The sequence below is a fragment of the Onychomys torridus genome, chromosome 16 (assembly GCF_903995425.1).
Source record: "Onychomys torridus chromosome 16, mOncTor1.1, whole genome shotgun sequence".
In the NCBI taxonomy this organism is placed as follows: domain Eukaryota; kingdom Metazoa; phylum Chordata; class Mammalia; order Rodentia; family Cricetidae; genus Onychomys; species Onychomys torridus.
Window position 1 is genome coordinate 42,088,227 of NC_050458.1, and position 27,817 is coordinate 42,116,043.

General features: G+C 47.1%; 1 protein-coding gene across 6 annotated transcripts; it reads right to left on the reverse strand.

The window, feature by feature from the left end:
- LOC118597191 (zinc finger protein 250) lies at positions 1-24,449 on the reverse strand. Of its 6 annotated transcripts, none has more exons than XM_036208528.1 (6): positions 13,681-14,100; positions 12,743-12,817; positions 6,655-6,748; positions 6,329-6,455; positions 5,966-6,079; positions 1-1,730 (listed from the first exon to the last, which is right to left on the reverse strand). In XM_036208528.1, the coding sequence occupies exons 3-6, from the start codon at positions 6,694-6,696 to the stop codon at positions 412-414; spliced, it is 1,602 nt and encodes a 533-aa protein (XP_036064421.1). In that variant the 5' UTR covers positions 6,697-6,748; positions 12,743-12,817; positions 13,681-14,100; the 3' UTR covers positions 1-411. The 6 variants fall into 6 exon arrangements, with proteins under 6 accessions (XP_036064421.1, XP_036064418.1, XP_036064420.1 ...); XM_036208525.1 differs by having other exon boundaries at positions 12,743-12,902; XM_036208527.1 differs by lacking the exon at positions 13,681-14,100 and adding an exon at positions 13,000-13,018 and having other exon boundaries at positions 12,743-12,902.
- Between the last annotated feature and the right edge of the window lie 3,368 nt (positions 24,450-27,817).

Below are 27,817 nucleotides of genomic sequence, written 5' to 3' on the forward strand. Positions count from 1 at the left end.
TAAAAATATACAAAATAGCCCAGTGTTGTAAATTTAAAAACAATATTAGAACGATCAGATGCATTTAGGAAAGTCATGAAGCTTGTAAGAAAAGGAACCTCATTTGCAATGTCAATAGTCCCTTCTGAACTTTTCAGTTGCTTCAATAAGCTAATGTCAAATGAGCAAAGGGAGAATTATGGCTATCTTTACCAATATCCACAACTGTAGGCTTATTCTCCAGTATAACATCAAGATGTTACGGAAAATAAACCTAACAGTAGAAGAATGTTTTTCCCTAGGAAGGCAAAGGAATCGTGACATTGAGTCACCAAGGAAAGGTCCTGCGGATTTAACAGAATTCCTTCCTGGGAGGAGGAAGACTGTTCAGGTATCCTGCGTGTTCTCAGTTGGGCTTCTGACTGCCAAGGATCAGAGCTTCTTGTGCACTTTCTGATGCTGGATCAGGTGCCCGTGCTGGTTGAAGGCACGTCCGCACTCCCCACACTCATAAGGTTTCTCTCCCGTGTGGATCCTCTGGTGCTGGATGAGTACCGAGTACTGGCTGAAGGCCTTGCCACAGCTATTGCACTCATAGGGCTTCTCGCCTGTGTGGGTCCTCAGGTGCACGATGAGGGTCGCTTTGAGGCTGAACGCTTTGCCACACTCCGTGCACTGGAAGGGTTTCTCGCCCGTGTGGATTCTCTCGTGCTGGATCAGAGACCTGCGCGCGCTGAAGGCGTGCCCACACTCTCCGCACACGTAGGGTTTCTCTCCGGTGTGGACTCTCTGGTGCTGGATGAGGTGTGAGTGCTGAACGAAGGCCTTCCCACACTCATAGCACGCATAGGGCTTCTCCTCGGTGTGAATTCTCTCGTGATTCATCAGGGTGGAGCGGTGGCTGAAGGTCTTGCCACACTCACTGCACTCGTACGGCTTCTCCCCGGTGTGCACGTTGTGGTGCTGGATGAGCACAGAGCGGTCACTGAAGGCCTTGCCACACTCGCTGCACGTGTAGGGTTTCTCGCCCGTGTGGACCCGCTGGTGCTGCAGCAACGTTCTCTTCACGCTGAATGTCTTCCCACACTCGCTGCACCCGTGAGGCTTCTCTCCAGTGTGCACCCTCTGGTGGCTCCGCAGGACAGTGCTGTGGTTGAAGGCTTTCCCACACAGGGGGCACACGTACGGCCTCTCCCCTGTGTGGATCCGCTGGTGCTGGATGAGGTGGGAGAGCTGAGTGAACGCCTTCCCACATTCCAGACATTCGTGAGGCTTCTCTCCCGTGTGTATCTTGTGGTGCTGGGCAAGGTCTGAGCTCACCCGAAAGGCTTTCCCACATTCATTACACTCGTAGGGCTTTTCGCCTGTGTGGATCCGCTTGTGCTTACTAAGGACAGAACTCTGGCTGAAGGCCTTCCCACACACATGGCATACATAGGGCTTCTCACCGGTGTGGATTCGCTGATGCTGAAGGAGGTGGGAGCTCCGACCAAAGCACTTCCCACACTCAATGCACATATAGGGTCTCTCTCCACTAGGGGCCACCTGGTGTCGAGCGAGTGGTACACTAGGACTCGATCCCTGGACATTATGGGGGCCGACAGGGGTTGGACTCGGGTAGAAATTCTCTGTTTTGTACTGTTCTTCATTAGCCTTCAACGGTGCGTCCCCCAGGAGCACTGTCTTTTCATCTGCGATCAGTGGCTGGAAGTTCAAATTTGTGTACTGGTTCTCTTCCTTGGTTTTCCATTCTGAAACAACAAATACAAAATGAAAAGGTGAACATTAGCCGGGGTGGTGGGTTACTGTGCCTATAATCCCAGCACTTGAGAGGCTGAGGCAGGAGTACTGTGAATTCAGTACCAGTCTGGGCTACCTACAAGAGCTGCTTTAAAAAATAATAATAATAATCCAGGGCCGGAGAGATGGCTCAGAGGTTAAGAGCACTGGCTGTTCTTCCAGAGGTTCTGAGTTCAATTCCCAGCAACCACGTGATGGCTCACAACCATCTGTAATGAGATCTGGTGCCCTCTTCTGGCCTTCAGGCACACATGCAGGCAGAACACTGTATACATCATCATCATCATCATCATCATCATCATCATCATAATCCAGAATAAAAACAACAAAAGGGTCGGGTGGTGGTGGCGGCGCATGCCTTTAGTCCCAGCACTTGGGAGGCAGAGACAGGCAGATCTTTGTGAGTTCGAGGCCAGCCTGGTCTACAGAGTGAGATCCAGGACAGGCACCAAAATTACACAGAGAAACCCTGTCTCAGAAAAAAACCAAAACAACAAAAGGTTAGCACTACCCCAAGCTGCAGTGTGCAATCCACTCCTAAAGCCAGCTTTGCTGCATAGTCTCTGATGTGAGATCAGAAGGGAACATCTTTTCAACAAAAACAACCAAAAATGGAGTGAAGGGGAAGGCTTCAACGTGTCTGCCCTGTGCAGAACGCACGTCATGGTGGGAGCACATCCTAGTGTTCTCCCTGGAGTTACCGTGAATGAGTTTCCAGAGGCTGCGGTGGTGGTGAGTGCAGGACCAGTAGGTCTGTGTGAGGCAGGCAGCAGCACATGGGCAATGAAGCCTGGCCTGGGGTTGGGAGGGGAAGCCTGAAGCCTGAGCAGGTCAGACGATGCTATCCTGGGCCAAGGGATTCGTACATGCCGATGGTCACCTTTGTGGAAAACAGTTCAATGTGGAAAATGCACTGGATACTCAGAGACAGATAACGGGCATCTGGTGCCACATTTAGGTTGGACACAGGCTGCCGAGAGCGGCCGTGTAAACAAGAAGGCAGGCTGAGTGCAGACGTTCTGGAACCAAGAGACAGGCCCTACAGGGAGACCATGTTGGGGATCTGAGTTTTGAGAATAACCATGTTTCATGTCTTAAGTTTAAAGACGCCTGTCACATGGAGTCCTTCACGTGGAGACAGCTACACCGGGCCACAGTGTGGAGAGGTGAGAGGTCCTTCCATCTCATGCAGAATTGGGTAAAAGGCCTATTCTGCATGGCGGTGGGGGTTAGTCCCTTCAAGTTCCCTCAGGCAAAAAGGTCCATTATACGCTCCTGCTGCAGAGGACGGTGGCAGTGCCTGAGGCTCCTGTGCGTCCTGTGGCCTCCCATAGGGCACAACCTAGTCACCACTTATCCAGGGTCTTGGCTGTGTAACTCCCTGAGTGGGTTGTCATACTTGATGGACAGCCTAGGATAGGAACCCCACAGCAGAGAAAGACGTAAATTTAAAATGTGTGTGTGCAGTGCAGGGGGGGGGATGGCACATACACTTGTGCACATGGAGGTCAGAGGACAACTTTTCAGATTGAGTTCTCTCCTTCCAACCTTAATGTGTTCTGGGGATTGAATTCAGGCTGCCAGGCTTGCTTTGTCAAGTACCTTTTTTTTTTGAGTTCAAAATAATTTTTTAATGTTTTGATTATAAGCAAGTAAATGAACATATGTCCAATTACATTTTGAGTGCACCAGCTTTTTTTTCAATTAAAAAATTATTATTTATTATTATTATTTTCAGTTTTTCCTCTCTCCTCTCTTCCCGTTCTCTCCCCCCATCTATCCCCCTCTACCCACTCCTCCTCCATTCAGAAAGGTTGCCAAGTACCTCTATCTGCTGAGCCATCCTGCAACTCCAAAAGTCTCACTCTTGTGAAAGGACATACAAGGGTCTCTGGCAAGTACCAGTGGGATCAACAACTTTGGGGCAAAGTACAGATTCAGTAAGCTCTGGCCAGGACCACAAGCAAGTACATCAGAGATCATGTCTCTTCCATTCCCTTCTATGTCAGTATAGAAAAAAACTGGGTGTTCTCACTCCTTGACACTGAACTGGTGTGCCATGTATGGGCCCCTGACATGAGAGGCTATGGCAGACCTTCACTTCTTCTGATTTATTTATTTAGAGACAGGGTTTCTCTGTGTAGCCCTGGCTGTCCTGGAACTCACTCTGTAGACCAGGCTGGCCTCGAACTCAGAGATCTGCCTGCCTCTGCCTCCTGAGTGCTGGGATTAAAGGCCTGCGCCACCACTGCCCGGCAAGGTGGAAATGGCCCCACTGAAATGCTGAAGCCTATCAGCCAGTACAGTTGTTGCTACATTATCCCTTCCCACTTTGAGGGCGCATCCGGGAAGGACAGGTTGGCTGTGGTTTTCCTGAGACCCTGATGTTACCTGCAGTTGGGGATTCTTCATCTAATGCAACTGTAAACACAGACTTCCAGGTTGGACCTAGCCACATCATACCATCTTCCCTGTTTATAATTTTTCCCAAGTAACTTAAAAAGAAAGGAAAAAAAAACTTTTTATGGTTGCTGGCCTTGCCTCTTTCTTTCTGTGCTGATATCACTCCTCCCAACATGGTGATCGTTCCTAATCCTGCCAGACATTCTGCAAGAAATGTGGTAAGCACCAACCCCATATGACACACAGTACAAGGACGCAGGTTCTTGGTATGCCCAGGGAAAACGGCACCGGGACAGGAAACGGACAGTGGCTATGGTGGACAGACTAGGCCTGTTTTCCACGGAAAGGCTAAAACTACAAAGAAGTGGAGCTGGAGAGGTGGCTCAGCAGATAAGAGCACTGACTGCCCTTCCAGAGGACCCGGGTTCAATTCCCAGCACCCACATGGCAGCTCACAACTGTCTGTAACTCCAAGATCTGTCACTCCCACACAGACATGCATGCAGGCAAAACACCAATGCATATAAAATAAAAATAAATTATTAAGAAAAAAACCTACAAAGAAGACCATGCTGACACTTGAGTGGGCTGAGCTCAGCTGAGATCTAAGAGGGTGCTGGCTAGTAAGAGATGCCGGCACTTTGAACTGGGAGTCGGTAAGAAGAGAAAGAGCCGAGTGATTCAGTCCTAAGCTAATTTTGTTATATAGACAATAAAATCTGAGCTTTTTTTTTATTAAAAAAAAAAAGCCTTTATTTACTTTATGTGTATGAGTGTTCTCTGTCTACATGTATGTCTGTGCACCACTTGTGTGCCTGGTACTTGTGGAAGCCAGTAGAGTGTATAAGATCCGCTGAAACTGGAATTAAAGAAGCTTGTGAGCTACCATGTGGGTGATGGGAATTGAACTCAGGTCCTCTGAAAGAGCAGCAAGTGCTCTTAACCACTAAGCCATCTCTTCAGACCCCTGAAGTAACTTTCTGATGCTATTATAAATGTTACAATTTTAATATTTATACCTCTGTTTATTGCGGATAGCAATACGAATGATTTTTTTAAAGGTTTATTTATTTATTATGTATACATAAGAGGACACCAGATCTCATTGCAGATGGTTGTGAGCCACCATGTGGTTGCTGGGAATTGAACTCAGGACCTCTAGGAAGAACAGTTGGTGCTCTTAACCTCTGAGCCATCTCTCCAGCCCACAAATGATTTTTACTATCTAACAATATTGCTAAATTCTCTTATGAATACCAATCTCTTTCCAAGTTAAAAATCATATAAACTTCAAACAATACTTTTCCCTTCCAATTTTAATTAATTTTGTTTTCTGTTTTTTTAACTTTATAATCACACATGGGACTGCAGTACAATATATCATGGGTCAGGGGGACAGTGGATTCTTTTATAACTGAGTTCACCCTTTCAGTCTGAGTATCAGGTTGAGAAATTTCCCTTCTACACTATGAGTCTTGTTCTAAATCAACCAAGTAACCCTCAGAGCCTAAATATCCCACTAATTCCTGGGTAGCCAACTATGGTCTTTCTGAGCAGTGGCAAAATCCCTTGCCTCTACCCAGCTCAGCTGTCCGTCCTTTCTCCTTCGTAACAAGGTTTACCACCTCATCTAGCTTCCTTCTTGGCCCAGGACCTCCTAGTCTGGACATTCTGTCAGAGGAAGAAGGACAGAACTCTTCCCTGACCAATGGAAGCTTCCTCCATCAGTGGCTCCGTCTGAATTATGCCTTCGGTGAAAACAGGACCAGTTCTCCTTACTCACCTGAATGGCCACCTCCCAGACCCTGGCTCTGCTCAGTTTCCTGCCCATCCAGGACCCATGGATCTTCTCCTCGCTCCAACTGGGAGATCACAACGGGCTTGGATCCTGGGAGTCCTGCTCATGAGGAGGGAAGCCCCTGGATTATACAATATTTGCTAAGATACATCCTTAGTCCATGCTCCATGCAGGCACATGAAAACGGACAAGACTTCCATTCCGTTGGAGCTGAACCCTTGGAGGTCAGCAAGCCTCGGGATCAGTCTGCCCCGAGTCCCCCTCTTCCCAGCAGCTGCCTCCCCTGGGAAACCCCAACATGAGTCCAGCGCACCAAGACACACGGCTGGGGCCTCGGAGGAGCCTTACCCAGTGAGACCACATTCCCGTAGGTCTCCATCATCACATTTCGGTAGAGGCCCCGCTGAGCAGGGCCCAGGCGGGCCCATTCCTCCTGAGACAGCAGAACAGCCACGTCCTCGAAGGTCACCTTGACCTGGAATGACCGGGTTTTGAGTAAGTCCACACCTGACAGGTAGGTCATGTGACTCGGGAGACTGGTGGTGGTGGTGGGGGGGCTTGGAGTCACGTGCGATCCGGAGGAATCGATTTCAGGAGCTGCAGTGATATTCGGACTGCCTGGGCACAGAGGGAGCTCCGGCCAAGCCACCGATTAAGCTTTTGGGACCACTCACCTGGGGTCCTGCGGGCAGCGGCAGGAGTCCGGCTGCTGCCATCCTTGGTTTCTTGGGTCTGCGAGGACAAGAGTCGTCAGAGGATCCCGGGGGGCTGAGAAAGCAGAGAGAACACCTGAGAGTCCAGTCCGACAGATCCCAGGGGGTCCCTTGTCAGGTAAAGTCGGTGATCAGCAGCAGCAGGCACTGGCGATGAACGCTGAAGTGAGCTCCGAGGAGCTGAAGCCACCGTAGTCCCGCTCTGCCCCGTGTCCCCAGCCCCACGCTCACACCGGGATTCTCTAGTGCAGAGTCCCGACCGAGCAAACATAGGGTTCCTGGGCCGGTTGCATCTGGTAGGCTTGGTCAGGGAAAGCCACACTTGAGAACGATAGGGGAGCCAGAGGCTGTTATATCTTGGTGGGTTCGAAGCCAGACTGGTCTACATAGTGAGTTCTAGGCCAGGCGGGGCTTCACTTCCCCGTGCCCCTTTTGAAAAAGGGTAAGTAAGGCTAGAGAGAGCTCAAGGGCTCGTCGTTAAAGAGTACTTGCTGGCCGGGCGGTGGTGGTGCACACCTGTAATCCCAGCACTCAGAGGCAGAGGCAGGAGGATCTCTGTGAGTTTGAGGCCAGCCTGGTCTCCAAAGAGTTCCAGGACAGACACCAAAGGTACACAGAGAAACCCTTTCTCAAAAAACAAAAACAAAAACAAAAACAAAAAAAAGTACTTGCTGATAGGTAAACGGTGGGGCGTTTCATGAGCCACAATCACGACTACCAGAGTTACAGAGTGCTTTATTAGAAGGAAGGATGGGATAAGAGGGAGGAGAGCCAGGCCTGGAGAGAAAGAAAGACGGCAGGAGCAGAGCAGAGGGAACAGAGAGAGAGTAGGGTCTATGTCAGGCTTTTTAAATTCGTAGTCGCCAGCCTCTGCTGATAATGACGCAAGACCCCGAGGAGTGAGGGCAGGATCCTAACACTTGCTACTTTTGCAGAGGACCCAGGTTTGTGCCCAACTCCAGTTCTAGGGGATCTAGTGATTATTCCTGGCTTCTGTGGGCTGTTACATGTGATACACAAGCTCATAGAAGAACATACACATGCTGGGCAGTGGTGGTGCACACCTGTAATCCCAGCACTCAGAGGCAGAGGCAGAGGCAGGTGGATCTTTGTGAGTTCGAGGCCAGCCTGGTCTACAGAGCAAGATCCAGGAAAGGGACAAAGCTACACAGAGAAACCCTGTCTTGAAAAACCAAAAAAAAAAAGAGAGAGAGAGATCAATGATCTTAGAAGCAAAAGTCACTTAATGAAAACCGGTACAAGCCACAATATGTTGAGATATGTTTTGCCAAGTATGTTTGAGGGGATCTGCTCTCACCATGGCATGAAGAACTTAGAATTTAGGTGTTTTTTTTTTTTTTTATTTTATTTTTTGGAGACAAGGTTTCTCTGTGTCCCTGGCTATTCTGGAACTCACTCTGTGGACCAGGCTGTCCTCAGACTCAGAAATCCACCTGCCTCTGCCTCCCTTGTGCCACTACCACCCGCTGTTATCACCTTTTTATTTTGTAAGCTAAATCAGAAAACAATCATTCCTTTTTGTTGTGGGATATTTGAGCAAACTGTATAAAGATGTTTTTCACCTTGCCTGCCTAAGGCACCTGATTGGTTTAATGAAGAGCTGAATGGCCAATAGCTAGGCACAGAGGTTAGGAGGGACTCTGGGAAGAGAGAAAAAGACATCAGTGAGAATGGAGGGAGTTGGTAAAAAGCCATGTAGCAAAATGAAGATTAATAGAAACAGCTGAAGTTACAAGAGCCAGTTGGGAACAAGCCTAAGCTAAAGGCCATGTTTTCATAATTAGTAAGAAGTCTCCATGTCACCGGGTGGTGGTGGTGCACACCCGGCAATCCCAGCACTTGGGAGGCAGAGGCAGGCGGATCTCTGTGAGTTCGAGGCCAGCCTGGTCTCCAAAGCGAGTTCCAGGAAAGGCACAAAGCTACACAGAGAAACCCTGTGTCAAAAGTCTCCATGTCATTATTTGGAGGCTGGCAGTTCAAAAGAAAGCCTAACTGGCCGGGCAGTGGTGGTGCCTGGACTGATTGCTATGTAGAGAAACCTTGTCTCAGAACACCAAAAAAAAAAAAAAAAAAAAAAAAAGTTCAACTGTAGTTGGGGTTTTTGTTTGTTTTGTTTTTATTCTTTGGGGGTCTGCCACCCAGCTCCCAAATACATCACACATGGAGACTTATTCTTACTTATGAATGACCAGCCTTAGCTTGGCTTGTTTCTTGCCAGCTTTTCTAACTTATATTATCCTGTCTTTTGCCTCTGGGCTTTTTTTTTTTTAAACCTTTCTTTATTCTATATGTTTTTCTTTCCTTCTTACTCCTTAGCTGGGTATGTGGCTGGGTGGTTGGTCCCTGGTGTGTCCTCCTCTCCTCCTTTTCTCAATCCTCCTCTCTTATTCTTCTATCTATCTAGATCTACCTATCTATCTATATCTATCCATCCATCCATCTATCTATCTATCTAGTTAGCTAGCTAGCTCTATCTATCTATCTATCTATATCTATCTGTCTATCTACCTATCATCTATCAATCCATCCATCTATCTATCCAGATCTATCTATCCATCTTTCTATCTAGATCTATCTATCTATCTATCTATCTATCTATCTAGTTGATACCTTCCCTACACACCAAGTCACATTTGGTCCAAGACATGAAAGAAGAGACACCACAACTCATAGTAATGCTCATTTGTATACTTTTTTAAAAAAGATTTATTTGTTTGTTTGTTTATTATGTATACAGACGAGGGTGCCAGATCTCATTACAGATGGTTGTGAGCCACCACGTGGTTGCTGGGAATTGAACTCAGGACCTCTGGAAGAGCAGTTAGTGCTCTTAACCTCTGAGCCATCTCTCCAGCCCCCTCATTTGTATACTTTATTCACAACATCAATCAAAATTTTGCGGAGGATTAGAGGGGTACAGGGTCTCATCACTTAATAGTTTTATATTCATTGGGAAGACTCAACCAACACAGGGAGATCTCAGAGACACCAGGGAGGGAGCTTCACCAGCCACAGGGCCAAGCAACTTATGAGAGTCACATGGGCCTAGACTGGACAGCTCAGACAGAGCCGGGTGTGTTGGGGCACACACCGTGATCCTAGCACTCAGGAAGTTGAGCGCGGCAGACTGTGAACAGGAGACCACACAGTGGGTTCTAAGCCACTTTCTAAGCTGCATAGCAAAACTGTCTCAAACCAAACGGAACAAACAAAACGCAGGAAATAGCGGAGGTCGGGGAAGGAAGAGTAGACAGACCAGAAACAGAAACAGCACAGTCGTTTGGAGGAGAGATGCAAATTGCTAGAAAAGAAGAGGATTAACTAAGTGCTTAAGTATTTTGGTAAAAATTAAAATTAAATCTTTATATACTCTTCAACAAACTATCACAAAATGGGGCAAAGACAAGAGATTTTTAAAAAGGACAAAGAAATCACATCAAGCTGTAATGGAGGTAGAAACCTGAAATCCCAGCACTGAGGAGGCTGAGGCAGGAGGGTCTTAGAAGTTCTGGGCCAGCTGACCCTACACAGGGATCATGTCTCAAATGAAACCAACCAACCAAACTCTGTGGTCAGAAAGTATAGTGAGAGAGCAGAAACATTTCTAATACAAGCCTGGACCAGAGAACATCCTCAAACCTAACAGCCACAGCTCTATTTTGCCAAAAGCTGGAACAATAGCCAAACAAAATGACCTGAAACTTAATACCAGATTGCCCTCATTTCAATAATGAGAAACTGCAAACAATGTGACTCATCCAAACCATCCAAACTTAATACCAGACTGCCCTCATTTCAATAGTGAGAAACTGCAAACAATGTGACTCATCCAAACCATCCAGGACCACCACTGACCAAGCTAGCTGCCCACAGTCTACTGGCATGTTTAAGCAAGTTCCTTTCCGGCCACGCCCCCTTGCGCTTTGCAGTGTACTAAACAAACTTGTTTTTGTTCTAAGACTGAGTTATTTTACCGACCAAAACCTCATTCACACCTCAAGCCAAACCAGAATTAAGCAACTAGTAAGAAACCTTATGCACACCAAAACCACCCCAAACTCCAGAACGGGCTGAAGATATGGCTGCTGTTTAAATCCCAGCACCCATATGGAGGCTCCCCACCATCTGTAACTCAGTTCTAAGGGATCCGATGCTCTCTTCTGGCCTCCTTGGGCACTAAACACATGCATGCAAGCAAAACACCCATACACACAAAATAAAACAAATAAATCTAACAATATCCCTCCCCAAATAGGCCTAACAATAGGGAAGAATTTAGTATATGACATGGGTGTATTTTCAAGATAAATTATCTAATACAGCAATATTAGCAATGGTTATGATTTAGGGGGGGAAGTGAAGCTGTATTCTAACTTTACCCCTTATCTAAATAAATTCCATAATAGAACCAACATTTTACAAGTACCAGACAAGGGGGTGAAGAGATGGCTCAATGGTTAAGAGCACTGACTGCTCTTCCAGAGGACCTGGGTTCAATTTCCACCACCTACATGGCATCTCACAACTGTCTGTAACTCCAGTTCCAGGGCATCAATACCCTCACAGACACATGCGCATGCAAAACACCAATGCACATAAAAATAAATAAATTATTTTAAAAAACAGTACCAGACAAAACGAGATAAATTAGAAAATAATCTTGAAATAAGGAAGCACTTTAAAACATAGTAAAAAACCAAAATACTTTAATGGAAATTATTTGCCCATAAAACAGAAACAACACCAGGCAGCAGTGATGCACGCCTTTGATCCCAGCACTGGGGAGGCAGAGCCAGGCGCATCTCTGTGAGTTCCAAGCCAGCCTGGTCTACAAAGCAAGTTCCAGGACAGCCAGGGCTGATACACAATGAAACCTTTCCTCAGAAAAACCGAAAATAAAATAAAACAAACAAACAAATAAATAAATAAAACAAAATGTAAGAAGACACTTTCAATGGAGTAAAAAGACATATAGGGGAGTATTCTTTTTTTTTTTTTTTTTTTTTTTTTTGGTTTTTGGAGACAGGGTTTCTCTGTGTAGCTTTGCACTTTTCCTGGAACTCGCTTTGGAGACCAGGCTGGCCTCAAACTCACAGAGATCCACCTGCCTCTGCCTCCCGAGTGCTGGGATTACAGGCATGTGCCACCACCGCCCGGCTAAGTATGTATTTTTTTAAAAAATAATTTATTTAACTTTATTTTATGAGCATTGGTGTAAGAGTGTCAGATTCTCTAGAACTGGAGTTACAGACAGTTGTGAGCTGCCATGTGGGTGCTGGGAATTGAACCTGGGTCCTCTAGAAGAGCAGCCAGTGCTCTTAACCTCTGAGAAGTTTGCATTTTAACATACACAAAAAGAACACAAGCTGGTTAATCTGAACGGGAATACAAATAGCTAAAAGACATATATATGCAGAGGTTTCACCCCCATCAGCAACAACTGAGGACGGAAATGGAAATATCATTACGACATGACGGCCCCAGGGACTGGCCTCCACATGTGATGGCAAGGTGGCTTAGTAACCCTAGCTTATAACCTCACTCCACTTCTCTGTGTCCCTCACAAGGAAATTCCCAGTGTGCAAAGCGACAGAACTGATGTCCACACAGCTTTACACAGAAGCGTCGTATCTAGCAGGTGGTAGAGCCCATTGGAGCCTCCCTTTTATATTAATAGCAAGGGAGTGTGCACATGCACCAGCAGTAGTACTTGCTTCCAATTATTCTAGAAAGATGCACAGGAAACTGCTCCCATTGTGCACTCACTGACAGGGCACTGGGTAGACATTAAACGGATTCTTATGGGCTGGGGAGATGGCTCAGTGAACATTCCGTCCAACGTCCTCTAGCCTTATAGAATACTTCACCCCCTACATATAAGGGGTGTGTATACTGTCTATATTTTCCCTCTCTGTGTGTGTACCCACACATCGGCAAGCACGTGGAGGCCAGAGGACAACCTCAGGGGTCATTGCTCAGAATCCTTTCACCTTTGGGAATGAGGGGCAACTGTGTCTCTGTAACTCACCATGTAAGCTAGTGAGCTCCAGGAATCTGCTTGTCTCCTCCTCAGAGCCGGGGATAACAGCATTCATCACCACATCTGTTTTTTTAAAAGTGGGTTCTGGTGATCAGGACGCCGGTGTTCAACTAAGCCATCCATCCTCTTTTCCCGGCAACATCACTTTCTGTTAAAATTTAAATGTGGGGACTGGAGAGATGGCTCAGCGGTTAAGAGCACATGTTCTTCTTCCAGAGGACCCATATTGGATTCCCAGCACCTACATGGAGGCTCACCGCCAGTTCCAGGGTACCTGATGCCCTCTTCTGGCCTCCGTTGGCACCAGGTATGCACATAATATACAGATACACAGGCAGATAAAACACAAAGACACATAAAAATTAAACAAGAAAATGCCACGTTAGAGAAGTTGTTGTCACCCATTAAAAGGGGCTTTTGCAAAGTAACAAGAGAGCATCAGCAGAAAAAAATAAATTCAAGAAGCTGGGTTATGTGGAACAGGGCAGAGCACCTTCACTTTGACAGGAAATAGCCGCAGCTGTTGAGGATGCTGCACGGGTCTGTGCCTGGGTTCATACTCTGTATGGTACCCTACCGGTAGCCCCGGCTATGGGGGAGGATCGTGCGAACCCAGGACTTCCTGGGCAGTCTGGGATGCAGTTATTTCAGCAAACAGAATCTTATCCACATCCCAACCTAACTAGTCACTAAGAAACCTTATGCACATCAGAACCATCCATCCAACCCGACGCAGGCAAGCGGGAACCACCGTGAGGGGTCCAGGGGCCTGGAGGGTCCGAAGGGACCGGGGCGGAGGGTGCGGCCTGGGGGGCAGCATCGGGGCCGCAGCCATCCATCGGGGGAAGGGCCGGCGCACGTGCGGACGCGGAGCTTGGGTGCGGATGAAGGAGAGGGTCCCGCGCATCCAACCGAACGCCACTCACCATCTGCTGCAACCTTTTCGCCCGGTGGCGGCTGTCTCAGCTCGCTGAGACAAAGGGGCCGTCCTGCCGGGTCTGCGCAGTCGTCAATCCCAGGGGACCCCGCCCCCTGTCCCCACCCCCCACCCCTGTCCTGGACCGGGACGCCTGAGGGTCGGATTGCCCCGTCTGCCTCCGGCTTTTCCTGGTCAAGGATTCCTGGCCGGCGCCCCGGGGCCACTGAGAGCCGAGGCCTCCGCGGTGCCTAGAGAGACCGCGCCTGCTCTTTGAGACAGCGGCGGAAGCGGGCGCCCACAGTCCCTGCAAATCCGAGTGCCTCCCCGCCTCGCCCCCTCCCCGCGGCCCCTCTGCTCCAGGGGGGCTTCGGTCACTTCCGCCAAGCTCGTGCTTGCCTCCCAGCCATTTCCCTGGTGGTCAGGCACCCGGGAGCGCTCGTCCCGGAGCCCATCAGGCTGGCTCGGGCTGCTTGGGTTTATGCTATAGTATAGTATGTGTTCAGCTGCTTAAGGGACCGCCCGTCTCTCGTGTGTCTTCATCAGCACATCCTCTAGACTCTGCGGTGTATGACTATTCCATTGCTGCTTGTATTTGCCCACCCTTGGTATAAGCGGTCTTTTAAAAATGAGTTGTTCTGGGGCTAGAGAGATACAACCAAGTGCTGCACACGCCTGAGGATCTGAGTTTGGTCACCTTTACCCGCGTAAAAAAATGGCTGGGTGTGATGGTGCTCGTGATCCCAACACGGGAAGGGGAGACAAGGATTCCCCAGGCCTCTCTGGCCAGCTGGACTAGTCTAACTGGCAAGCGTCAAGTTCTGGCGAGCCTTTAAAACAACAACAACAACAACAAAATCAAGGTGGATGGCTCATCAGATGGACTACTAGCCTCCATGTGCACACACTCTTTGCTGGAAATTCATCAGGCACTCTTGTATGTTAAACATATGGTCTCCCACTGAGTTGCACTGGATCCCTTCTATGGCGATTTTAGTTTTTTAACTTTTGTTTTGTTTTTCGAGACGGTTTCTCTGTGTAGCTTTGGTGCCTGTCCTGGAACTCACTCTGTAGACCAGGCTGGCCTCGAACTCACAGAGATCCGCCTGGCTCTGCCTCCCGAGTGCTGGGATTACAGGCGTTCGACACCACCGCCCGGCCATGAGCTATTCTTGACTGAGTGAAAAGGATTGAACCTAGTATGGGCTGGCAACACCCTCTTCCTCTTGACCACTGATGCAATGTGACCAACTGCCTCAAACTCAGGTCACATGCCTGCTCAACATAATGGACTGTCCTTAACCTGAGAGTCACAGTTTGCTTCTTTAAGTTTCTTTTGTCAGGAGTTTGTCAAAGAGTGACAGTTACCTAATACATCTGCCATCAGCATGACTGTTTCTAAGACTACACAGAGGTTTGCATGACGTGACTCCTAAGGAAGAAGGAAAAGCACCCAGGCTTCCTTATCAGCTGATCCATATGTCAGTACAAAAAGAAGAGGTAGTTGGAGGCTAATTAGGGAAGCTGGAAAGGTGGCTCAGTGGTTAAGAGCACTGACTGCTCTTCCAAGGGATCAGAGTTCAGATCCCAGCACTAACCTTGTCAGCTCACAACCTCCTATAACTCCAGTCCAGGAGATCTGATACCCTCTTCTGATCTCTGTGGGTACTGCATACAGGTGGTGTATAGCCATACATGCAGGCAAAACACCCATACACATAAAATAGTAATGATAATATGTCAGTAACTGCCTGTAACTTCAACTCCAGGGGAATCCAACTCTGATCTCTGTGGGCATGTACACTCATGCACATATCTACTTACCTACACACACACACACACACACACACACACACATTGTGGAATAATCCTTTTATACACTGTGAAGATTTGTCACTCAGATTTATTAAACTCAGTTTAGTAAAAAGATGATTGGCTAGTGGCCAAGCAGAAATTATAGGTGGGACAATCAAGCTAGGAGAATAATGGGAAAGAAGGGCAGAGAAAGTAGATGCCAGCCAGCTGCCAAGGAAGGAGGATGTATAGAGAATGAGGTAACAAGCCATGAGCCATGTGGCAAAGTATAGATAAGAAATATGGGTTAATTTAAATGTAAGAGTTAGCTAATAACAAGCCTGAGCTATCGACTGAGCATTTATAATTTATATTAAGTCTCCAGGTCAGTTATTTGGGAAGTGGCTACCGGTTATTTGGGAGCAGGTTGTCAGGACAGGGAAAGCTCTGCCAACACACACATACACACATACACACACACACACACACACACACACACACACACACACACAACCAATTAAGCCATACTGTTCCTTAGAATTCACTGCTGATGTTTAACTGACCCATTCTATTTCACTTAACTGAATTTGAATTTGTGAAAGTGTCTAGGATTACATACATATTCTGAGAAATGAATATTGGAGCTGGAGAGATGGCTCAGTGGTTAAGAGTACTAGCTGCTCTTCTGGAGGACCCAACTTTGATTCCCAGCACCAACATGGTGGCACACAACTGTCTGTAACTCAAATTCCAAGTGGTTTGACACCTACTTCTGGCCACACACACACACATGCATGTAGGCAAGACATCCATATATATAAATTTAAAAAAGAGGAGGGAGAGAGACGAATAGGACACTCTGTCCACTATCGGTAGTGTCTAGAGCTCAGGGTGTGATGAGGCTTATGACGGTGAAGCATCGTTTGTAGTCTGACACATCTGTGGTCTTGATTTGTATGAGCTACTGCACAGTAAGACATTCCCAGAGTTCTTTACAACAGAGGCGCAAGTCTTAGGAAGTGGCCTAAGAATGTATAGACATGTGCAGATAGGGATGCTTGCTGGCTAAGGATTCCAGTGCTAAGATGACGTCCTCAGGTTTGGCCAGATGTATTGACTTGTGTGTGGCTGGCCAGGGATGTCCCACTCACGAAGAGGAAAGCAGCTGCTTCTTGCTGAGCGCCATCAGCATCTCAAGGTGCTCTCTGAGCAGTTCAGAAGTATGGCAGGGAAGGGAGGAAGTCCTGTATTGTTGTGCCATTAGCATAATCTGAATTACTACAAGCCCGTTTTCCACTTGGATTTATACAGGGGTGGGGGGTGGGTGGCCGTGGGGGGGGCACTAAACTGGACCCATAGATAATTCAGACTTTCAGCTTCCACACAATGGGTCTATGAACAAACAAAAGAGTTGTTACTATTCATTCATGTCTCCCTTTCCCATTTGAAGAATTTCATGGTTTAAAAGTGGAGCTTCCTTAAGCCAGGTGTGGTGGCGCACGCCTTTGATCCCAGCACTTGGGTGGCTGGGGCAGGCTGATCTCTGTGAGTTTGAGGCTGGCCTGGTCTACTGAGTGAGTTCTAGGACAGCCAGGACTGTTGCCCAGAAAAACCTTGTTTCAAAAAACAAAAAACCAGAAAAACAAACAAACAATGCAGTAAATCAGATCAGGCCAAATTAATAAGTCCAGGTTTAATTTGAGCAAAGCATTCCCAGATGGTCCCAGGGGAAGAGGAGAAACCAGGAGGGGGTAACCATGAGGCAAGTCTGTGGGGCTGGGTATTAAATACCCTGTAGGAGGTCTTGAGGAGCTCCCAGGGAGGAGCGGCTGCTTGGCCCGCTTTCTTTGGGCAGGGTCTGGAGAGGGCAGCTCCAGGGAAGGAGCCGCTGCTTGGCATGCTGAGGGTGGGGTTTGGAATGGGGCCCAAGCTGGAGATCCCCAACAATTGTTACAAATGAGTTACATCCCTACTATGAAATTGTGTGTATGGGGGAGGGGTGTGGGGGGGATCCATGCAAGACACAAGTATACAGGGCTGGAGAGATGGCTCAGAGAGATGGCCCAGAGGATCTGAGTTCAATTCCCAGAAACCACATGGTTGCTCACAATCACCTATAATGAGATCTGTTAGTAGAATAGTATATACATAATAATAATAAATAATTTTTTAAAAAGACACAAGTATAGTATTTTCACAGTATATTGATAGGTGTGGAATGCTGTGGAATGCGTGCCTCCAAGCAAAACAGCCACTGTCTTCACCAGAAGTGCTACAGTATATAGGGGAGGTAACTGAAAGGGAGCTTTGTTCAGCTGGAACCTCTAGCTCGCTCCTACTTGATCCAGAAAGCCCCATCTCTCTCTCCAAACTCTATCTTCTCAGAGACTCTCCAACAAAGAAAAGGCATCAAAAAGCCCAGTTCCGCATTCTTGGTGGCTAGGGCAACTCCTCCCCTAAAGTTGCCAGCAGCCTAAGTCCCCACCTAAAGTGCTCAGCTTTTGACTATACTTGGGCACAAACTTACCTTGTGGTGGATACATCATCACCTCCTTGCCTACAAGGTATATAAGCGCCCTGTCTTAGTTCGGACACACGACTTCTCCTGCCTCAATCTCTGGGGGACTGGAGAACTCACCCAGGAGTTACTTTGCTCAAATAAACCTGTTCTTTTACTTTTTCAATTCGGCTTGATCTGGCTTACTGCATTGGTGGAGAAACCTATTATCATTACAGAAAACCTACTAGGCTCTATCTGTGCAGCTGCAGAGAAGCCATCCTTATGCTGGTGGTGATTTTCTAATGTGACAGTCGCTCTGGGGTCACCCACCCTCCTTCCAGCAGCCCCTCAACTGTGCTAAGTGAGCCCAGCAATCCACCACCGGGGTGAGTTTTAGTGGACTCATACTTTTGTTTGTCACTGGGACTTTATGAGGAGCAGGAAGGTGTTAAGTCTCTCCAGGGGGAAAAATATTCTCAAACCAGTTGGGAGACCCGTAGACAAATACTAAACAACCAGTTGATTTTTACAGAGATAATATATGGATAATTCTGAAATTACTATGCAGAAACCTAAGTCAATATATGAAGATAGTAAGAATGTGTTTCTGTTCAAATGAAATGCAGTTACAAATATAGAAAGAAGGAAGGGTAGAGTGAGCTTTGGTTGGACTGGAATTGGTGTCTTTTGATATACTGACTGGTAAAGAGTTGCTATAAGATGGCATGTATGCACACTCATCTAATTCCTGGCTCTCCTCTGAGTGGTCTGTTGGGAGATCCTAGAAGCTACGAAACCTTCTAAGGAGGCATACACCCAGCACTTATGTCTTGCTTTCTAAAATACCATGTTCACAACAGGGATGCGGAATTCCAGGGGAAAAGGACGCACTGCAGAACTGGGGAAAGAACATACAGGAGGAGCTTGGAATAGCTTTTCGTGCCAGAAAGCAAAGGAAAGGCAAAGAGATAACAAGATGTGCAAAGGGCCCTGAAGGAGTATGGAGAACAAGTTTCTATTGGTCAAAGCGGGGACCATCTGAGTATCACAACACATGATGAGAATTCCAGACTGGAGCTCACTGAACAAATGGGAACCAATGATGAACCCATACGAAATGATCTGGCAAGTGCATGGAGAAGGTGAAACTCTTTCTTTGGTAATTAGAAGAACCATGATGAAATACAGAGGACGTAGATGTTGATGAGAAACAGGTTGTCTATAGTAGTTGAAAAGGGAAACAATAACTTCACAATGGAGAAACTTGGACGTTAATTTTATCTATCTATCTATCTATCTATCTATCTATCTATCTATCTATCTATTTATTTTTGAGACAAGAGTCTGTGCTGGCTAGTTTTATGTCACCTTGGCACAAGCTAGAGTCAGGAGAGGAGGGAACTCAACTGGAAAAATGCCTCCATAAGATCAGGCTGCAGGCAAGACTGCAAGGCATCTTCTTAGTGAAGGCCCATTGTGGAAGGGGCCGCCCCTGGGCTGCTGGTCCTGGGTTCTGTAAGAAAGCAGGCTGATCAAGTCATTGTGAGCAAACCAGTAAGCAGCTCTCCTTCACAGCCTCTGCACCAGTTCCCGCCTCCAGGTTCCTGCCCTGTTTGAGTTCCTGCCCTGACTTCCCCAGTGATGGACTTCAAGGACGGAAGTGAATGTGTAAGCCAAATAAACCCTTTCATAGAAAGAGTAACCTTAACTCGGATAGTCTCAGGGTTCTCAGGCAAGCACATGGAACACTGATTAGACTTCTAGTCACAAAATACTTCAATTCCTGCAAGAGCTTTGAGCCTCTCTCCAATGACCTTGAGAGCCCCACATAATAACAGGGCAGCAGGGCTGGAGAGATGGCTCAGTGGTTAAGAGCACTGACTACTCTTCCAGAGGTCCTGAGTTCAATTCCCAGCAACCATATGGTGGCTCACAACTATCTCTAATGAGATTTGGTGCCCTCTTCTGGCCTGCAAGGACACATGCAGACAGAACACTGTACACTTAATAAATAAAAATAAATCTTAAAAAAAGAAAAAACAGCTCTTAAAAAAAATTAGGGGTTGGGGATTTAGCTCAGTGGTAGAGCGCTTGCCTAGCAAGTGCAAGGCCCTGGGTTCGAACCTCAGCTCCAAAAACAACAACAAAAAACAGGGCAGCATCCTATGGCAAAGCAGGTAAACTTCCTGGGAAGGGTCAGAGAGTGAATACTCTAGCTTTGTGGAGCATATGGTATGTATGGCAACACTCATTTCTGTCATGCACAGGCTGCTAGATATTTGTAAGCAAATGGGCATAGTTGTGTCCCAACAAAACTTTTTTTTTTTTTTTTAAGCTGAGGATCAAACCCAGGCAAGCGCTCTACCACTGATCTAAATCCCCAACCCCTGACAAAGCTTCTTTTAATAAAAGAGGCGGGGTTGGGGATTTAACTCAGTGGTAGAGTGCTTGCCAGCAAGCACAAGGTCCTGGGTTCGAACCTCAGCTCCACAAAAAAAAAAAAAAAAAAAAAAAAAAAAATGGGGCTGAGTGTGTCCTGTGACACTCTTGTGTCTACCTAGAGGCTGGTATCTAGGGACCTCTCTGGGGTCAGATATGTTGTACCCGAGCTTTCTCCCTGTTCCGAGCATAGAGGCACAGCTCTGGGTAAAGGAAAAGGTTAGTGAGATGGTACTCTGGGTGTGTGTATGAGGGTACCCAGAAAGTGTTGGGTCTCAGGCAGTCCAAATATCCAGAAATCATCCTGGAGTCCAGTTTGTGCGGCCTTTCAGCATCATAATGTATGCAAGGGGGCGCAATAAAGAACCTGCCGACATGACATCTCCATTATTAGGGGTAAAGATTTTACTGTTCGTAAGAGAGAGAAAATATTCAGAGGCATCTCGAGGAGTCCAGAGCTGAGAGAGAGAGAAAGCAGCCTGGCCGAGGCCAGTGTTAGGGATGTGGGAGAGAACGGTGGGGACGGGGAGATAGCAAGAGATGGAGAATAGAGCGCAGGGAGGAGAGAGACTAAGAAGAAGACCAGGAGAGGGCGAGTATATGCAGGACAACTACTTGCTGAGTAGGGACTGAGGGAGCCTGGGCTTCGATATGCAGCCACAGGTACATGTCAGTGGACAGCCCTGTGTCCCTCCTGCCAGCCGTAAGGGAAAGGACTCCTTTTGGCAGATGGGAAATGGTTTCAGGAGTACCCGAGGAGTGCTGGCTTTTCTCTAACCAAGGAAGTCCTCCTCCAGTCCAGTGTGTGCTCATTTCTGGATATCTGGACTGCCTGAGACCAAACAGAAAGTACTCCAAAAATGATAGCGAACACATGTATGAAAAGATGGCCTTCCCCTGTCGGGGAAGAGATAAGTATGGAGAAAGCTGCTTCTGAGGTCCTGCTCCGTGAGCCGGAGCCCGGAGGATTAGGCTTGAGGCACAGCAGGACAATGAGCAGGAGGAAGCTAACCTGACTGAAGATATGAATAGAAACAGGACGACGGAAGATCTGGTGTAAGATACAGGATGGGAGGGGAAAGGAAGTGGAGAAATACCTCCAGAGAGGATGGACACTGGACTTGAAAGACCATCACATTGGTCTTATGTAAACAAAATATCAGTAATAAACACTAAACCAGCCGGGGGGTGGGGGGGTGGGGGGGGGGGGTGGTGGAGCACGCCTTTAATCCCAGCACTCGGGAGGCAGAGGCAGGCGGATCTCTGTGAGTTCGAGGCCAGCCTGGTCTACAGAGCTAGTCCAGGACAGGCTCCAAAGCTACTGAGAAACCCTGTCTCGAAAAACCAAAAAAACAAAAACAAAAACAAACAAAACCCCCACTAAATCAGAACTCACTCCCTATGACTAAATGCTAAATGAAGGATTCCTGAGGTACTTTCCAGCCAACGGTCACATTACCTATTTTTGTTCCTTTTGATTACAATAATAAACTGTGAACACGAAAAGTCTTGTCATCTTTTCCTTCTAACCAACATGAGTCTGCTTTCAAACCATAAAGACACCACAGTGCAGATGAGCGTTGGCACGAGTGGGCAGCAACGGCAATAGAGAGCCTCGTAGGACGTTACAAAAGAGGGGGCTCCAGGTTTTGTGGCAGCTCGGCCTAAAACACAGTGCGCCTGGCTTCAGGTCTAGGAAGGCGCGGGCTGAAGCAGGGGCTGGAAGAATCCGAGAGGAACCATGGCTCGCTGTACCCCTCCCGGCCTCCAGGCTACTCCGCTGCGTGGGTTAACTGGTGTTTGGCCAACTTTGACCGCTGGCTGAACGCTTTCCCACAAGTAGAGCAGCCGTAGGGCTTCACTCCAGTGTGGACCCTTTGGTGCTGGGTGAGGACGGAAGGCTGACTAAAGGCTTTTCCACACGAACAAAGAAAGTAATAAATCAAGACAAGTTTAAAGTACTTCAGTGGGTACCCCAGAGAGGCAGGTACAATGAGATGGGGAAGCATTTCTATAGGTCCAAGATGTTACCGGAGCTTTGGTGTTAGTGGGAATTAGTGGTCTGCTAAGTTAACAGATTCTAAAAGGTTTTTAATCTATTAATCACAACAAGATGTTAGTTCTGACACAAAGATGGGTAAGGGAAGGCTGTTCTAGAACTAGTCCAAGATAAAAGTAATTAGCCACTAGACCTTCAACATTCCAACATCTTATTACTATAGTTCAGTAAGTCAATCGGTCTTGGCACACACAGCTTCTTCTTCTTCTTTTTTTTTTTTTTAAGATTTACTTTTACTATTTTTGTATATGAATGCTATGCCTGCATGTATATCAGCGCACCACATTTGTGCTTGGAGCCCTGGGAGGTGGTGAACATCCATGTGGATGCTGGGAATCGAACCGGGGTCCTATGCAACAACAAGAAGCGATCTGCACTGATAGGGCCTCTCTCCAGTGTGGATCATCTGATGTTGGATGAGGTGTGAGCTCTGGCTGAAGCCCTTACCACATTCCACACACGTGTAGGGCTTCTCCCCAGTGTGAACCTTCTGGTGGTGGAGAAGGTTTGAGCTTCGGTTGAAGGCCTTGCCGCATTGGCTACATTCATGAGGTTTTAACCCATTGTGAGTCCCCCGGTGCTGAAGGAGGGTGGAGCTCTGGCTGAAGGTTTTTCCACACTCGGTGCATTCATAGGGTTTTTCTCCAGTGTGGACTCGATGGTGAAGGATGAGGTTGGAACTTCGGCTGAAGGTCTTCCCACACTCCTGACACTCGTAGGGCTTGTCTCCAGTGTGCACACCTTGATGCTGGATGAGGGCTGAGCTGTGGCTGAAGGCCTTCCCACAGAGACTGCACCCGTGCGGCCTCTCTCCTGTGTGAGTTAGTTGGTGCTTCCTGAGCACCGAGCGGTAACTGAAGGCTTTCCCGCACACACTGCACACGTAAGGCTTCTCTCCGGTGTGAGTCCTCCGGTGCTGAATCAGGCTAGAACTCTGGCTAAAGGCCTTCCCACAGTCACCGCACTGGTAAGGTTTCTCTCCAGTGTGAACCCTGTGGTGCTTGATGAGGTTTGAGACCCGACTGAATGGCTTGCCACAGTCATTACACGCATAAGGTTTCTCTCCGGTGTGAAGCCGCTGATGCTTCCTGAGGTGTGCACTCTGGCTGAAGGCCTTACCACACTCACTGCACTCGAAAGGCTTCTCACCGGTGTGAACCCTGTGGTGTTTGATGAGGTTTGAGCTCCGCCCGAAGGCTTTCCCACACCGGTTGCACACATATGGTTTTTCTTCAGAATGGATTCTTTGATGTTGGATGAGGTTTGAGCGCCGCCTAAAAGCCTTTCCACATTCATCGCACTCATAAGGCTTCTCAACCATGTGAGACTTTGGGTGTTTTTTAAGGCTTGAGTTCTGGCTAATGGATTTTCCACATTCAGAACACATAGGAGACTTCTCTCCGAAGTTGGCTCTCTGAGGCTGAACAAGGTCAAGGCTTCCTCTGAATGCTTTCCCACACCCAGTACATATGAAGGGGCTTTCAAGGGCAGGAAGCCCCTCCTGGTCAGTTAGGTCTCTACTGTGCTCACAGTTCTCTGGAGTGTAGTAAAGATGTGGCCTCTCTTCTGTAGAGACTCCCTGACACATTAAAGGACTTGGGCTCAAACGGAAGTTTTTGTCAAAACCATTACAAATCAGACCTTTCTCCCCTACGGGGCCCTTAAGGAACATGGTCACTGGTGTGACGTCATCCTTCCCGTAGAGGGGCTGTACCAGGCTCTCACCTCAGAGACATTCCAGTTTCTTTCTCATCACAGGGCCTCCAAACCGTGGAGTCCGCGAAACATCGCCAGCACAATCGCCTGGTATTGCTGCCCGTGATTCCAAACCGTCATGAATGTGTTCCTCGGGGGAAAAACTTCATCTGAAACCATAAATAAGAAGTCAGAGGAGGCACTGTGACTGGAACAGGAGGACAGAGCTACAGAACTCCTGGCCTCACTTCTCCGGAGGAAGCAATGGGACCCGGGACCCCAGACCTTGTGGAAGGACCAGGAGCGCTCCTAGGGACAGGGCTGCACAGGCGCTGGACACCAGCAAGCACCGCCCGCCCTCTCCAGGACTCCACATGCCAAGGATACACTTTCAGTCTGCCCTTGGCTCAGGACAAGAGCCTGAGCACCCCTCCGCGCCCCCTTCTGTTCACACCCAGCAAATATTGCTGGCTCTATCTAAAAATAAAATGTAATATTATTTACTGTGTATTTATATATAACATTATATATTACATATAACATTTAATGTGTCATATCAGTATGAATATATAACATTCTCACAAATATTATAACTATATTAATATTTAACATGTAATAAATTTATATAAATATAAAATAAAAAATAAAAGCACCCAAACCCAGGTGTTCCTCACCTTTCCCCCATGTAAAAGGAAATACCACAGGTACACACATTTTTTAAAAAATTTACTGTCATGATGCACATGATGTGATGCTCTGTTAGAGGGCAACTTACTGGGGTCTGTCCTCGCCTCCCACCTGATCAGATTCAGGTCATTAGGCTTGGTGGAGAAAGTCCTTACCCACTAAATCACCTTGTCCATACCAGCTGTATTATACTGTCACACACACTTACTCCTTTTCTTCCCCAGAATGCAGTCTTTTATGTGGTCAGTATCGCTAATGGAATTTAGACTCAGTCTCAGAATCCACCATGGTGACATCCTGCTGTAGGTGTGGAGATGCTCATTACTTTTAATGACGTTACTGGTTCTCAGTTGTACGGCTCCCTGACTGGTCTTGCTGGAGAGTCCTTCCCCATCTGTTGCACACATAATAGCTCTGGACTTCTCCTCATCCATTCCTACTGTCTCCTATGACAGTCTGGAAGGACCCCTGTGGAGATCACTCAGAGACATTCAGTGGTGACGGATGCCCTTCCATTCCCCTTTGCCATGTCCACCAGAACATCTCTCTATCTGTGACAAGCAGGATCTGTTTCTAGTCTGTATATGTCTAGTCCTCTGCACCACTCCTGCAGATCTTACCTGTCCTCAGCCCAGCCTTCAAGAGCTCAGCCTCTGCTTGGAGCACCAGCCTATTATCTGGCAATGTGTCATGCTGTTCCCTGACACCTGGGGCTCAGGCACAGTATGGTGGCTCTTCTGGCTACAGCGCATCCCTACCCTGCACTTGGGGTCGACTCCCTCCTGAGGCATTGCCATTAGGCTGGCACAAATGACAGTGATCGCCTTTCCTTCCTGTTGCCCTGGGGAAAGCTATGGCACATGCTTTACATGGGAGGGAGGGGGATGATTACAAAAAGGGGCTCAGCGTTTAAGAGCACCCACTGCTATTCCTGAGGTCCTGAGTTCAATTCCCAGCAACCACATGGTGGCTCCCAACCATCTGCAATGAGATCTGGCGCCCTCTTCTGGCATGCAGGCAGAACATTGTATACATAATAAATAAACAAAGGGCCGGGTGGTGGTGGGGCACGCCTTTAATCCCAGCACTCGGGAGGCAGAGCCAGGCAGATTTCTATGAGTTCGAGGTCAGCCTGGGCTACAGAGCGAGATCCAGGAAAGGCACAAAGCTACACAGAGAAACCCTGTCTCGAAAAAACAAAAACAAAAATAAATAAATAAATGAATAAATAAATCTTAAAAAAAACAAAAACAAAAAAACAAGTTTGGTAAAAATATTTCCACTTTCATTTCTGATTTTAGTTGTGTCTTTTTTTTGTTGCTCTAAAAGTTAACAATTTTAACTAATATTTAACTTTTTGTTGATTTTCATCCCGTATTTGTCCCATCTCCGCTGGCATGTTTTGTTGTTTCTCAAGATTTAAGTTACCTTACTAATTCAATACTTTCCTTTTTAAAAACATCCTTTGTTATTATTGTGTGTGTGCACATGCATGCTATGTGGGTATGCACAGTTCTTGGTGGAGGCCAGGGGACAGGTTAGTGGGGTGGTTCTCCCTCCTCCCTCACGTGGTTTGGGGGATGGAACTCTCCAGCCCTGTCTTTCTTCCTTTTCAGTGGAGGCATCTATTGCTTAAGGCATCGCCTTCGCTGCATCTCATAATCATTTCATGTTATTTTCAATCACTTATTTTTAGGGATTGTTTATTTTCCTGATTTCTTCACTGATCCATTGGTAGTTGTGGATCCACAACTTGGCAAATTTTCCAGTTTTCCTGCTGTTACTACTTAGACATTTCATATCATTTATTTCAAGAATGTAAAGTTTACTGAGACTTACTTTGTTATCTGACACCTGGCTCCTGCTCCAGGACACTTGAATGATGTTTGAAGTGGAGAGGTTTTGTGTTTGGGAGCTGGCTTGGGCTGCTGAACTGTAACTGTAGGGTTAGAAGTTGATCTCAGTAATGAGAGGCACTGTTTAATAAGGCCTTGAAACTCAGCTTCCAGTGTCTCCCAAAAACAAAACAACCCCAACCCACAACAAACCCTTACAGTGGGTAATTTATGAATAAGAAATTTATTGTTCACATTTCTGGAGGCTGGCTAAGGTGCCTGTAGATTCAGTTTGATGAGGGCTTCCAGATGGTACCTTTTCTGTGCTCTTATGTGGTGAAAGGGCAAGGGGCAACCAGGCTCCACAGGCCTCTCATTAAGGACAACAGCCTCATTAACAAAGGCTCTGCCTGCCTTTGTTATGCCTTTGGGATACCTTTGTCATCCCATCATTTCTGAAGGCCCCACTTCTTCTTTTAATCATTTATTTTTGTTTCGTGTACATTGGATTGCCTGTATGAGGATGTTGGATCCCCTGGAACTGGAGTTACAGACAGTTGTGAGCTGCCATGTGGTTGCTGGGAATTGAACTCAGGACCTCTGGGGGAGCAGTCGGTGCTCTTAACCACTGAGCCATCTCTCTAGCCCTGGTACATTGTTTTTATAACTAGTATACTGAACTCTTCAATTACTATTGTAGAACTCTCTATTGATTCCTTCAAATCTATTGTGATTTGACTCATAATTCTTTTAGTGGTATGCTTGTAAGTATTACATCTTAATGAAGCTACCCTTTAACCAATTTATAATGTCCTTCTTTCTATTTTAGCAGTTTCTTTTAGATTTATTTATTTTATATATATATAAGTATTTTGCATATATATATTGTGATGGCAGAGCGTATGGAGGTCAGAAGAGGGCACTGGATCCTCTGGAATTGGAGTTATGGATGGTGTGAGCCACCATGTGGATGTTGGGAACTGAACTTGGGTCCTCTGCAAGAGCATCAAGCACTCTCAACCACTGAGCCCATCTGTAACAGTTTTGACTTGGTTTAGTTTTCCTGATCTGAGAATAGTCATGCCAAGTCCCTTTGGGTTAGTATTTCCAGGCAATATTTTTTTCAGTTTTCACTCTA

What these genes read in the sequence shown, in the direction of transcription:
- LOC118597191 (XM_036208523.1), bottom strand. An exon ending in CGCTGCCCGCAGGACCCCAG is followed by an intron (nt 6,456 to 6,654) that starts GTGAGTGGTCCC and finishes CGGTCATTCCAG; the next exon opens with GTCAAGGTGACCTTCGAGGA. An exon ending in CGGGAATGTGGTCTCACTGG is followed by an intron (nt 6,080 to 6,328) that starts GTAAGGCTCCTC and finishes CCTCATGAGCAG; the next exon opens with GACTCCCAGGATCCAAGCCC.